Source organism: Lathamus discolor, chromosome 23 (genome assembly GCF_037157495.1).
Source record: "Lathamus discolor isolate bLatDis1 chromosome 23, bLatDis1.hap1, whole genome shotgun sequence".
In the NCBI taxonomy this organism is placed as follows: domain Eukaryota; kingdom Metazoa; phylum Chordata; class Aves; order Psittaciformes; family Psittacidae; genus Lathamus; species Lathamus discolor.
Window position 1 is genome coordinate 2,202,607 of NC_088906.1, and position 13,330 is coordinate 2,215,936.

Here is a 13,330-nt window from a genome sequence, read left to right on the forward strand (position 1 = left end):
TTCACTGTCTAGTGTAGTAAATAGGATCGACATCTTATGCTAATGACTGTCTCGGATGAGCATCACTGCACGGGGAAAACAAGAAGCCCAAGTTTGGGGCTGACTTTTTGCCTGTGTTTTGGGGGATTTATCCCTGTGCTCCAGCCGTCCTTCTCTTCCCGTTTTTCGCCATCGCCTCCCCTCTCTACCAAAGCGTGAGAAATAAAAATTCCACTTCCCCTCATCCCGCATTTCATCCTTTTCCCCCGCCGGCCTCCCTGGCACAGGCTCTGTCTCCTCCACCCCTCCGGCCTTGTCTCTTCACGAAATCAAAACTAAAATTTAAGGGAAAAAAACAATTTAAATGGCCTCAACCTAATGGCCACAGCAACGCATTTATCTTTCAAATACCCATTTTTAGTTTTCTCCCAGAAAAGACCGTGAAATTTAGCCTTCATAGAGCAAAAATAGCCCACAACATATATATTGTATCTTTCTGCCTGGAAAAACGAGGGGCAAAAGCGAATTAAAAGGTCTCCTTGTGCTTCTGCAGGTTGGAAAAACACATCCCGTCATGGCTCAGTTTTTCTGCTCAACCGAATTTCACCCCAAGTTGGTTGGGAGCTGTAAGGAGTTGCGGTGACTCGAACAAGAAGTTAACTGCCGGGGCCGAAAAGGAAGTATTTAGGATAAATATATAGATACATGACACGGGGAATAAAATAGAGACAGGCTTTGAAAATCCCACAGAATGGTTATTTCGGGCTATATATCACTGAAACCTGCCCCAGCTACTTTTTCTGATGTGGAAAATGCTTGCCTATAGACATCTTGTAGATAAAGAAGTGTACAATATTCCTCATAGATATGTAAGTGTACAAGACAGCTTATAGATACACTAGCGTAGAAGACACCTCTTAGACACAGAAGTGTTAAGGGCACCTTCTAGATATCTATATAAGAGGGTAGTAAAAAGGAATCCGCAGGAGCTGGGCAAAAAAAGAGAAATATTAACATGGGAAAGAGGTAAATGGATGGGAATAAAAATGTCTACGACACTTCAGCTCATCCAATATACAAATCATCCAGGGCAGGTTTCAGTTTTAAAGACGGCAGGTCCCAGCCCCGGTGCAAGGAATAGTTAAATGCCTGGGATATCATGATATTTTTCCCCAGCTTTGCCAGCAGAGGATCTTCTCCTCCTATTAGACTAATGTAAACTGATGCCTGCATCCTTTGTAAGGCAAAGGTTTAGTCCCCAACTTTCAGGAAGCTGGCTTCGTCCTCCAGCTCTGTTTTGAGGGAGAAGTTGGCGTTTTGCACTGTAATTCCCTTGGAGGACTGAAAACCCCCAACAACTGTAACAACAAACCGGTTAATGGTCTAGAAATCACGACTCTTGAGCAAATCACAATTGGAGAGCCTGCAAAGCGTGATCTCACTCATTTAATGTTCCTTGTAAAGGAAGGGAAAGTGGTGAGGAGGAAAGGGAGTTTATTAAACCCACGGCGGGTCCCACTGTGGGCTGAACCAGCTCCCTGCCAGGCAGCAGCCTTCCCCCAAAGCGGAGGCGACAGGAGACACGACGTTTTGCTGGATATAATTCTTAAACACCCATAAACACGAGGGTTTCCCCAACGTGCTGCTCCACGTAGGCGAGGCAGGCAGTAAGCTAGGACCCAGCGGTGCTGGAGGAGACTGTGGGATGTGTGTGCATACACACACTGTGTTGGCTGTCAGTGGTTTAAGAAATAATATTTTGGCAAAGGCTTTAGAAGCTGCTTCTGCTGCTATCAACAACAACAACAACAACAACAAAAAAACCAAACCAAACAACCCCCCCCGCAAAAAAAACCCAAAATCGCCTTTCTTTTTAAGACCAAGCACTTCCATAACAGACAGAAATTGAACCAGGGAGAGTTATACTCACCTCTGCACTGAGCGCAGGGCTGCGAGAGCAGAATTCCCCCTCCAGATTAGGAAGCTATTCTTTTAAAAGATGTGTTAGAGGAAATAAAAATAAAAATTACATATGCAAATGGGCGTGAGCTATTAAGAGAAAACATGAAAGAAAAAATACAGGAAAGAAGGGAAAAATAGAAAGAAAACCGTAAAAGGAGAGAAAGAAAGAGAGAAGGAGAAAGAAAAGAAAGAAGAAGAAAGAAAGAAAAGAAAGAAAGGAAAGAAAGAAAGAAAGAAAGAAAGAAAGAAAGAAAGAAAGAAAGAAAGAAAGAAAGAAAGAAAGAAAGAAAGAAAGAAAGAAAGAAAGAAAGAAAGAAAGAAAGAAAGGAAAGAAAGAAAGAAAGAAAGAAAGAAAGAAAGAAAAGGAGAGAGAAAGAAAGAAAGAGAGAAGGAGAGAGAGAGAGAAAGGAAGAAAGGAAGAAAGGAAGAAAGGAAGGAAGGAAGGAAGGAAGAAAGGAAGGAAGGAAGGAAGGAAGGAAGGAAGGAAGGAAGGAAGAAAGAAAGAAAGAAAGAAAGAAAGAAAGAAAGAAAGAAAGAAAGAAAGAAAGAAAGAAAGAAAGAAAGAAAGAGAGAAGGAGAGAGAGAAAGAGAGAAGGAGAGAGAGAAAGAAGGAAAGAGAGGAGAGAGAAAGAAAGAAAGAAAGAAAGAAGGAAAGAAAGAAAGAAAGAGAAAAGAAAGAAAGAAAGAAAAGAAAAGAAAAGAAAAGAAAGAAAGAAAGAAAGAAAGAAAATACAGAACAGTGAAAGAAAAATAAAAAGGAAAAAATAGGTGAAAAAATAAACCAAAAAATATGCCAAAAAAAAAAAAAAGAAAAAAAAAAAAAAAGAAAAAACGGGCTAGGGAAATCCCTTGCCCGGGATTTTACCATAAAGGCTGCGGTTGGGAAGTTATTCGAAGTCCTCGGTACAAAGGAAAGAAAAGGCTAAACTTGGGAAACTTCCTTTTCAGGGCTTTATTGTTGGCCATTAGCCCGCCTGTCTAGACTTCAAACAACACCTTGTTTATCTGTAAACAGGAGCGGGAGCTGCCTGGTGGGGAGAAGATCAAGGGTGAGGGTCCCCGCGCTTATTATCCCCGCAGCTCGTGATGTCAAGGTCAAACAACGCCTAGTCACGGTCAAGGGTAATACAGGAGTGACGTCACGGCCTGCTGACCTAACACCCAGCTACGGGCAGGGCGCTGATGGATAAATAAGCAAGGAAAAGAGAAGCTCGCGATTCCCAATGCTATTTCCTATCGGGAGTGTGAAGAAATAAGTGGAAAAAAGGTAGAAATTAAATGGATTTGTGTTCCTGGGGGGGGGGGTGGGTGGGTCCCGTCCGATGGAGCTCGGCTTCCCAGCCCGAGGAACTTCAGACGGGAAATAACAAGCTCTTCTCCGGGTTTTGCGTGTGTGCGCTCAATTCTTACTTGAATTTCTTCTCCTCCGGGCAAGTGGCTCGTTCATTGCGCTTGGAAGAGGATGGCCAAGTAACTTGAGTTGAAGGTTACATTTTGCCTTTCATATGGGGAAAAAAATCCCCCAACTGCCCCCTCTCCCCAAACTAATCGACCAAAACACAGCCCCAAAACCAAACCGAACAACTCAAATCAACCATGTCTGGGATCGCCAGGAGGATTTCTCTAGAGGAAATTAAGTGTTATTTTTGTCCGACCAGCCCCGAAAACACCTTTTTCCACCCAAAGCGCATGCATTGAAGAGAAGACCGAGTATCCACTGATGTGCGCGGAGAGAGAGAAGGTCTAATCTTCCCAAGGAGGGAAAATCTGTCTGTCCCTCATTCCGTCTCTGCCCAGAGAGTCCTATCCCGACCTCCCTCCGCGGTCATCCCGACCAGATTCCGGGCTGTAAGACTCAGCCCCACTTTGGGAGGACTGAACCCCGAGGTCTCGAGCACATCGGGGTTGGGGTCTCCCTTTCTTGGGGTCTACACTTGCCCGTAAAACTTCCCACCTCAGCATCGCTTGCCTGCATCCGTCTTCTTTGCCGGGTCCCGGGCGGTGGGCCAGCCCCCGAGGGAGGGAGGAGGCGTCAGGCGACACCGAAAATATAAATGTATTTCCAAATATCGTGGGAAACACGGGCAATGGCAGGAGATCGCCTGATTTCCTTCTCTGCCCAGTATCTGCCACCAATTCCATCCAAACCCCTTGGTGCCCTGAAGCGTCATGAGTGAATTTCTTGTTTCTTCTCTGGTTTTGCGTTTGTTTTGCTTTTTTTTTTTTTTTTTTTTTGCCTTTTCTTTTTTTCCCCCTTTTTAATACTTCCCACGCGACTTAAAAAGAGCGACCGACACACGAACCGACACACAGACAGCCCTGTCCCCCTCCGCCAGAATTAAACCACAACTGACAAACACTTCTAAAACGGGAAACTCCGTGAATCACTTGCGCTCAGTGATATACCCCCCTAAAGAACAACCCCCCCTCGTTTATCCTTATCCTCTCCCTCCTTCCGACAGCACTAGCCCAATACCCTCATTTTAATATTTTTTTTAATTTATTTTTTCAAAAAAAAGAAAGAAAAAACAAAGATTAAATTCAGGTATAATGAGGTAAAACAGAGCCACCGCCACCAGCGCGTTCGCTGTCGGGATGTCGGATTTGGGCTTGTCTGGAGTTGCTCTCAGGCGTTGCTGTGTCTGCACACACAGCAAGCTTCCTTTATTTATTTATTTCTTTGCTTTAGGAAGAAGAGACATTTTTTTTTTTACACCCAAACTACATATTCTGGTGGTTCTCGGAGGTTTTCACCAACGACTTCATCCCGCTGTAGCTGCGGCGATGGGTTGCTGGAGGTGTTGCGGTATTCCAGAGCTGAGCGTTTTGGACAAAAGCATTAAAATCACAGGAATTTAAGCTCTGCCTGTGTTTCCAAACAGAAGTTCTTCATAATAAACGCAGGAAACACCCTCAGATCAGTGCCCGGGTTTCTGCACTCATTGGAGAAATCAGGAGCGGGGGTTAGAAATTAGAGAGACCCCCTTTTTTCAGCCCCCCGCGAAGGAATGGGGAGGTGAGAGGAAAGGATCCAGCTCCCGGTTCGCCCTGTTACCAGTATCAGACAAAGTGGCGTCCCCTCTTACCTGAGATCTGGGATCACACAGGGATTCCAAATCCATATGGAGCTCTCCAGGTATTTCTGGGGGTGGGATGGGTCGCTGCAGGGAGATTATCCATACACCACCATGCATCTATCTTTTGTACCCATTTATAAAGCTATAGGTAGACCCTTACATACACACTGGTGCAGACTGGGATTTACTCACCCCTTCGTTTGATAACACAGAGGGTGCACTTGAATATAAATTCATATATATATATATCTCTTACATATTATTTACCCACCATTCCACAGAATAATGTAGATGTTTGCATTCGGCTCTGCATATATAAATTTATAGATATAAACCCCAGATATTTTATCTATCCACCATTCCATAGAACAATATAGAGGGCTTCACTTGGCTATGTACCTATAAATTTATATATTTAACATACATTCTTATCTACCCACCATTCCATAGAATAACATAGAGGGTTGCACTTGCATATATGTATATAAATTTATATATTGTGTGTGGACACGTTGGTGTATGCGGCATATTATATGTGATAGAATCATATACAGAGATACAGAGATTGCCTTAGTACCCAGACTTATGTAAATTACACGCACACCATCAAGCCCCACACACATACACAGAACACACACACATATATACATATAATACCTACACACCTACGCCCAGATCATAAAAAGAAATGGACATATACGGTCCTACGTACATGCCATTATATACCCTTGTATAAATATGTATATAAATTCTATATATATGCACTTATGCATAATACCTTGAGCACCTAGGGTGTTTACGTGGGCATTTCTGCCAACACCAATGCTAATCTTATTTTCCTAGAGCTTGATAGAGCTTGTGTCGGCTCTGTCTACCCCTCGTATAAATATGTGCACACGCTCGATGCAAATTTAACCCGAAATAACATTGTTTTAGGTTACATGCCTTTAAAAGCTTTTTCTCCCCCCTTCCCCTCCCCTTCTGATCATTTAACGAGGTGATTAAATCTAGCAGATATTAAGGTAGATTGTAATGCGCCTATGGAAACAATTTCCCTTCTCATATTTCTTTCCGAGCTGCCCGGCCGGCTCGGGGCCGCGTAAGATCCGCGGGTAGGAGATTTTTATCTAGGGACGGAGCTGAAGTCAAACAGGTTTAGCGAAACCTTGGAGAGGGAGATTTAAAGAGATTAGAAGAGTCTCTGAAAAGTCATCGCCTTTTCACTGGGGGTAATTGGCGGGGCAGGAAAATAAGGACAAAAAAAGAGTGGAAAAATAGGGGGAAAACGTCAATAAAAAGCAATCAGCTGGGTCAATCTCTGCGGGTTTATTTCCCCCACTTTTTACTTCCCCTGGGAACAACCCTCCTTGAGGACAGACATCTACCCTCCGCATCCTCCGCCTGCTTTCAGGCAGCCCCTGATTAAGAGTTTTCTACTCAAATTTGCCAGATTTCCCCCCTTTTCTCCCCATCCTTTCTCCGCGGAGGTTCCCGTCCGGGTTGTGTTCACGGTGTGGGGATAGGAGGCAGCTGGAGGGAAGGCTGGGAGAGGAGCAGGGCTACAAAGAGATGCACAAAGAGCCTCTCCTCAAGGCAAAAACAACAACAAAAAAAGGTATTTATTTTTAAGAAATGTCATCTGCAGTCGGTACATATCGTCTGGACACCACAATATTATATACATATACAAGACATTTAAAATAAAAAAGGATGCTTTTACATATCCAAAGAACACTGTCGATAATTAGCCGGCTTAAAGAGGGAAAGAAACAAACCCCAAAGACAATATTGTGCATTTTCCATCTTGTCAGCGGAGCACAGACATTCCAGTTTTACGGCAGAGATATAGAAACCCTCAGGAGAACATACCCAAAATAGTCTCGTACAGCAACTCCCTTCCATCTAGGACCTAAAATCAGTGGTCGGGATATTTAAGCGATACCGAGCAATGGTTTTCTTCCCACAATAGCAGCTTGGTTTTCTTCCCACAATAGCAGCTTATTTCTTATTTTCGGTCCCTAATGCCGAGAAAATACGAAGCTGATACAACTTTGCCATAGGGTCTCCATACATTGATATATCGGTGGGTGAAATGGCCCGAGATAGGGAAGACTGGCGAGGGGTCGGACTATACAACATTACAGGGCGACATTCAGAGTTCATCTCTCCTTTAACATAACTACACTCTTAGCTTATGAGTATATTCTCTCAAGAATGTACACAGTTGAACCTTATCAAGTGGATTTCTCAGAGCAGAACTGGGAGGTTCACAGTCAGAGAGGGGTGGAGGATAAATCAAAGATGCGCTCGGTGGGTTTTTGGGGGGGATGCTCATCTGCATTCATGAATGTCGATTTTTTTCTATATTTTTTTTTTAAATAATTAATTGGAATCAGCAGAGTCCTGATGATCTCGTCATTCAAGCTACCAGATAAATATTTACGCTTCTTGTTCCTTTTCCTTGCCCCTTCTCCTCCAAAGTCATCCTCTGTCAGGTGGCGTGGAGATGCGCTGTCTTGACTTGCTCACCACCTTCTTCTCCTTGACCCTCCGGTTCTGGAACCAGATAGTCACTTGGCGCTCAGACAGGTTGGTAGTGGCCGAAATCCTCCTTCTCTTCTCTTTGGTGATGAATTGCTGGCCGCGTACTCCTTTTCCAACTCCTTCAGCTGGATTTGGTGTAAGGGACCCTTTTTTTCCGGCCCCTCCGGTAGCTGCTGACTTCGGGTTGTAAGGGGACCACGTCTGAATTAAAAGTGAAAACAAAAGCAAAGAAAATATATAAGGAAGAGGGAAAGAGGGGGGTTCTGCATCCCAGGGCGTAGTGATTTCTGCACATCAGGGAGAGAAAGAAAGGGGTGATAAAGGAGGATAAAGAGTGGAGGAATGCAAGCAAAGAGAAAGGGGAAAAAGAGGGGGGGAAAGAGACAAGGCAGGCAGAAAATGCATCCAGCGAGGGTAATAATACTATAATAATAGGAATCATAACATAATATTCATAATTTACTTGGTGGAAACGTGTTTTTCTTGGCGACACAGTCTACGCTGCTAAACAAGGAGCATCAAGTCAACCCGCTAAAGGTGTGCAGATAATCCAAGGGACCTTTTTAATGACAGTGTATGGAGATTCTCCCCAGTTTTCTTCTTCTTTTCTCGCCCTCTTTATTCCTCCCCTCCTCAGCAGCAAACCTCCTCGGGGATCTCCGAACACCCAGCCTGGTGCAGGTACAAGTGCATGCCCCGCACCCCAGCCCCTCCTGCAGCTTCGTGCAGCCCAGGAAGCCCCTCCGGGTGGGGGGCACTCGCAAACTCAGCAAGAATAGCCCAAGCCCCCCCTTCCCAGTGGCTTTTCGCCGGGGGGAGAGGGGGACAGGGGAGATGCTCTGTTCGGTGCAAAGGGGCTATGGGGAATAGTAAGGGTTCAGCAGGATGCTGGGGCAGCTTCAGCCCTACTCTGCTGGTACTGGGGGGTTGGGGCAAAGCTCCACCCAAGCTTTCGGGCAGCTCCAGCCTCTTCCAAGGGTTGGGGGGAGAGACCTGGGCGACTAATCCCCTCGCCGCCAAGGTGCGACCCAGCTGCCTGGAGCGGGAAGATGGAGGCGAGCTCTCCTCGCAGGCAGCGCAGCCCCGATTATGGCTGGCACGAATTAACTGGGGAGCCCCTGGGGGAGCAGTGGGGGCGATCGGCTCTTTAGGAGGGGGGAAATTGGGGTGTTGAAGGTGGGGGGCAGGGATCTCCTTCACGGGAAGGTTCGCCGGAGCCGCAGGCAATGGGAGAGAAAGTATTTCGGGCGGCAGCCTCCTCCAAATACAGCTTAAATGCAAGGACCCCCAGCCCCGAACCTCCTCATATACCCATCATGCAGCCAACAACGCATCACCAAATTCCCTCCACCTTCTCCCAAAAGCTCCTGCGAAAGCTAATTCCTCCGTCCCTCTTTGTCACTAAGAAGGAAAATACATGAACGGATGTGGTCCTTCATTGCTCCCCCAAAGGACCAACGCGACCCATCCCTTCTTGCCTTCCAAGGGTCAGTTCCCCCCCTCTTTTATTGTGGTTATCCCCTGCAGCGTCCTTCCCCACCCAGCGCTGGGGGGCTGGAAGGGGGCTGAGGGAAGGACAGGGAGGAAACACCTACCATCACCTTCCTCCTCCCCGCTGTCCTAGGGGCCCGGAGCACGCAGGGCACAGTGGGACCGGGAGGGGAAGAGAAGGGGGTATTCTTCGGGCTGAGAGATGCTCCGGAGAGGGCATTTGCCTCGCCGGATCTTGCGGGCTGTCAGCCGGGCAGGGTGCATACCTGACCCGGGCAGAAGCCTCGCCAACCCCCACCTCACCCCTCTGCCTGTCTCCTTCCCCTCCAAACAGCCTCATTTGTCACTTGACACCTATTCCTATAATTGTGTGCAATTGTGATATGATTAATGTCCCAGCCTCCGACACTTCTCATTCGACTGAGCCACCAGAGAAGGTTGTTTGGGTGTTTGGACTTTTTTTTGGTCTGTTTTTCATTCTTTTGTTCCCTATTTAAGCTTTCTGCATTTCGAGAAGCAGCAAAAAGGAGGGATAAAAAAGAAGAGAAAGGCACCTCTCTTTAGGTGAGGCAAGCACAGGGAGAAGAAAGGGAAGAATTAAACGGCAAAGTTACTTTCCAAGCGAGCTCACGGCATGTATTTTGATTCAGAAATGATTGCTTCACTTTCTTTCCCATACATGTTCATACACATTGCCTTGCACAGGAGGCATTCCAGAGCCGTTTCTTCCCCTTTAATTACATATACAGGCATACACGGATCTATCTGTTTATATATATGCATATACACATATATATATATGCACACTCATCCGCATACACGCACATCCCCACCTCCGGTGGGAGCTGGCAGTTGGGAAGCAGGTGAGCACGCCGTTTCCCGGAGCAGCCTACCTGGGAAAGGTGATTTCCAGAGGTGTGCGGACTGCGATTGCTCTTTGGAGCAGTACACTTGCCCATCCCAGCCATTAGAAAGAGCCCAGTGTTGGTAACCTTCCATGGGAAGCAAAGCATCGTGTCTCGGTTCCGGATGACCACCGAGCCCCGGTACCACCGACACGTCCAAATAGCCCGGGACCGCCTGGTAGGAGCTGGGAAAACCGGGATAAAAGGCGAATTCTTTGGCCCTCGACGGCAGCTCCTCGCCAGGCAGGGGTCCGCCGGCCTCGGGGTACTTCTCCCCGGGGTGATAAGCGCAGGGTTTCTGCTGCAAGTTGACTCCGTGGGAGTGGGACAACCTGCAGCCGTAGTAGCCCCCGCCGAAGGGGTAACCGTAGCCCAGCGCCGCACTGGAAGCCGCCCCCGACGGGCACTGGCGTGGGGGCTCGGCTGCAGCCAGCTCAGCGTACGCCGCTCCCTGAGGCGGTGGTGGTGGCGGTGGGGCGGTGGGGACGGCGAGCCCCGCGTGGGGCATCATCTCCCGGCAGTGTCCCAGCCCTTCCATGCGGTTCTTCTCCCGCGGGGCGTCCTCGCAGCGGCAGGCGAGGCCGTCGGGCCAACGCGGGGGGAGGCCGAGCGGTGCCGTCATGTCATGCCGCGCTGCTCCCGCCGCCGCCGCCTCCTCCTCCTCCTCTTCTTCTTCTTCTTCTTCTTCCTCCTCCTTCTCCGCCGCCTCCTCTTCCTCCTCCTCTTCCTCCTCCTCGGCCGCCGCCGCCGCCGTCGGGGAAGCTCCGCGCCGCGCCCCGCCGCCCCGCGACCCCCCCAACATATCGGCGCCGCACGCGCATGCGCCGCACCCCCGCCGCCGCCGCTCCATTAAGAAATCCACCGCGGCCACGCCCCCCCCCCCCCCCCCCGCCCCGACGTGTCCCCGCACACGTGACCCCACCGCCACGATCATTGGTTGGGTGCCCCCCCCTTTTCCTCCGTCCCTGCGCTCCCGCCCCGTCGTGGGGAGAAAGAACCGGGGGGGGGGGGGGGCACAAAGAGCCACGCGTGGGGGGCTGGGTCGTGTGTCCCCCCCCCCCCATCCTCCGTGTCCCCACGTACACCCCGAAAGTAATAGAGGGGGATGCTTTCCCTCGAAGCTCTCCCCGCCCCCCCCCGCCATGTTTCAGCGTGGGCGAAGGATGCTCAAATCCATATATTGGGGGGGGGGGGGGGGGCAAGAAAACCCACCCACCCTCAATATTCCAACTGGAAACGATGGACAACCACCCCACGATGCTTCGAGGGAGGGGCCAAAAAGCTTCCCCCCCCCCCTCCTTTACCATTTCACGGTGGAACCTGTTCACTACTTTTTCCTTCTCAAAGGACTTCCCCCCCTCCCCGGCTAAAGTACTTTTAAGAAGCAAAATATCTGCCCAAAAGCCCCCCCCCCCCAATTTTCCCTTCAGACTCCGAAATAATTCTATTTCCGTCCATTCAGAGAGTGCATGTGTGATAATTATTGATTTAGTTACTAGATCAGTGATAAATAGTTCAGTGACGATGTAGGGGTAGAGATGAGGCCGGGAGGGGTAGGGGTATGGATGAGGCCCCGAGGGTTGTATCTTGGTCCAGGCTGATTTTGGGGGGGGGGGGAGGATGTGATGTGAATTGGTTCCTAAAGCGGGGTCGGGCTGAAATAGAATTGGGGAAAACTGGGGAAAATTAGGGAAAATGATAGTAAAATGACAGGTTGCTGGCTGAGAGTGATGGGGGGGGTGGTGGTGGGACTCGGAGGGATTGAAGCCTTTGGGGGACCCCCCGGGGAGGGATTCTTAAAGGAAGGAGGAAGCTCAGAGGTCTTCAGCACTCCCAAAAAGGTAGAAAATCGGGGAAAACCTGGGGGGAAATGGTACATTTTAGGACTGGAGTCTCAGTCTTTGTGAGGGAGGTGAGCTCCCCCCACATTTTCCCTGGGGGGGTTGCCATGTGGAGTGGAAGTCCTTTCGCGACGACCCCCGCCTGTCCCTGTACCCCGTGGGGTGCGAAGGCGAGTTCTCCATCACCCTGCCCGGCTCGAGCTGTCGAGGGGGATTTTCGGCGACCTAAAGGGCCGTCGAAGTCCAAGTTCAAGTCGACGGAGCCCAAGCGGGTCTCTGCGAGCACCGGGAATGCGGCACCTTCCGAGGGCCTGGGAGTGGGTTCGGAAGTGGAATGGAAAAGGGCTGCGGTGGGTAGAGGTGGGGGAAGATGAAAAGAGGAAAAATAAGGGGATGGGATGGAATAAGATTGAATTGAAAGAAAGAAAAGAAAAGTAAATACAATAAGAAGAAAATAAAAATAAATGTTAAGATAAAAATTCAAAATATATTAAAGAAAAGAAAAGAAAAAATAGTGGAATTAATATGAATTAGGAAATAAAATAAAATAAAGCAAAATAAAATGAAATGAAATAAAATGAAATAAAATAAAATAAAATAAAATAAAATAAAATAAAATAAAATAAATAAAACATGTAAAATAAGTGAAAAAGCCGTGCTCGCACCTTTGGAATTCCACAAAGCGCCGTGAATCCGTCCAGAAATCACCCAGCAGAACTACTCCCCCCCATCCCAAGAACCACATGGCTCGAGTGATAATGCAGAAGACGAAAGAGAAACGACGTGTTAAATTAAAGCCGGGTGTCCCCCATGTCGGGGCCACGGGAAGGGGGGAGCGGAACAAAACCCCTTCCCTCCCTCAGCAGCCCTCGATATATTTGTTTTCCCCCCTTTAATTTGCAAGATGTAGTTAACAGTTTGTAGCACATGTCCTGTGTGAGCGGCGTGGGGAGGGAATTCAATGTACATGCACGTTACAAATGTAAAGGTTGTTGCGAGGGTGGCAGGGTTGGGTGCTAGGGTGCTCGGGGAAAGACGGGAGCCCCAAGGAAAGAAACCCGGGCCCGAGAAATGAAATATCAAATAACTCTGACGGGTGGGGAAGGGCTTTGCCCCCTCGGCTCCGGGGAAAGAGTAGGTCAATGGGGCACTGAATTTTGTCATTCAGTGCGTTATGCGCTGGAAATTGAGGGAGGGGAAGCAAGGGAAAAAGAGAAGATAAGAGGAAAAGAGAGGGGGAAAGAAGGAAAAAAAAAAATACAAGAAAACAAGAGGGGAAAAAAAAGGGGAAAAAACTCCAAAACAAACAAGTGAAAAAAAGAAGAAAACAAGAGAGAAAAAGAAAAAAATATTAAAAAGAGAAATAGAGAGGAAAAATAAAAAGAAGAAGAAAACAAGATAAAAATGTCCTTTTTTTCTGGAGGTAACAGAGAAGAAAAATCACATTTAACCCATTTAACCCTGCGGTTTCCTAGGGAAGGGTCGGTGTCATAATTTCTTTTCATGTCTGAGCTTTGAGGGTGGCTCTACC

At 48.1% G+C, this 13,330-nt stretch overlaps 1 protein-coding gene across 1 annotated transcript; it reads right to left on the minus strand.

Moving 5' to 3' along the window:
• Window positions 1-6,998: 6,998 nt before the first annotated feature.
• On the minus strand, window positions 6,999-10,649 carry HOXC13 (homeobox C13). The gene is given in 5 exon segments (XM_065659579.1): window positions 6,999-7,538; window positions 7,541-7,654; window positions 7,657-7,692; window positions 7,695-7,763; window positions 9,947-10,649. Coding segments are annotated over 5 exon segments (882 nt in total). The 5' UTR covers window positions 10,581-10,649; the 3' UTR covers window positions 6,999-7,509.
• Between the last annotated feature and the right edge of the window lie 2,681 nt (window positions 10,650-13,330).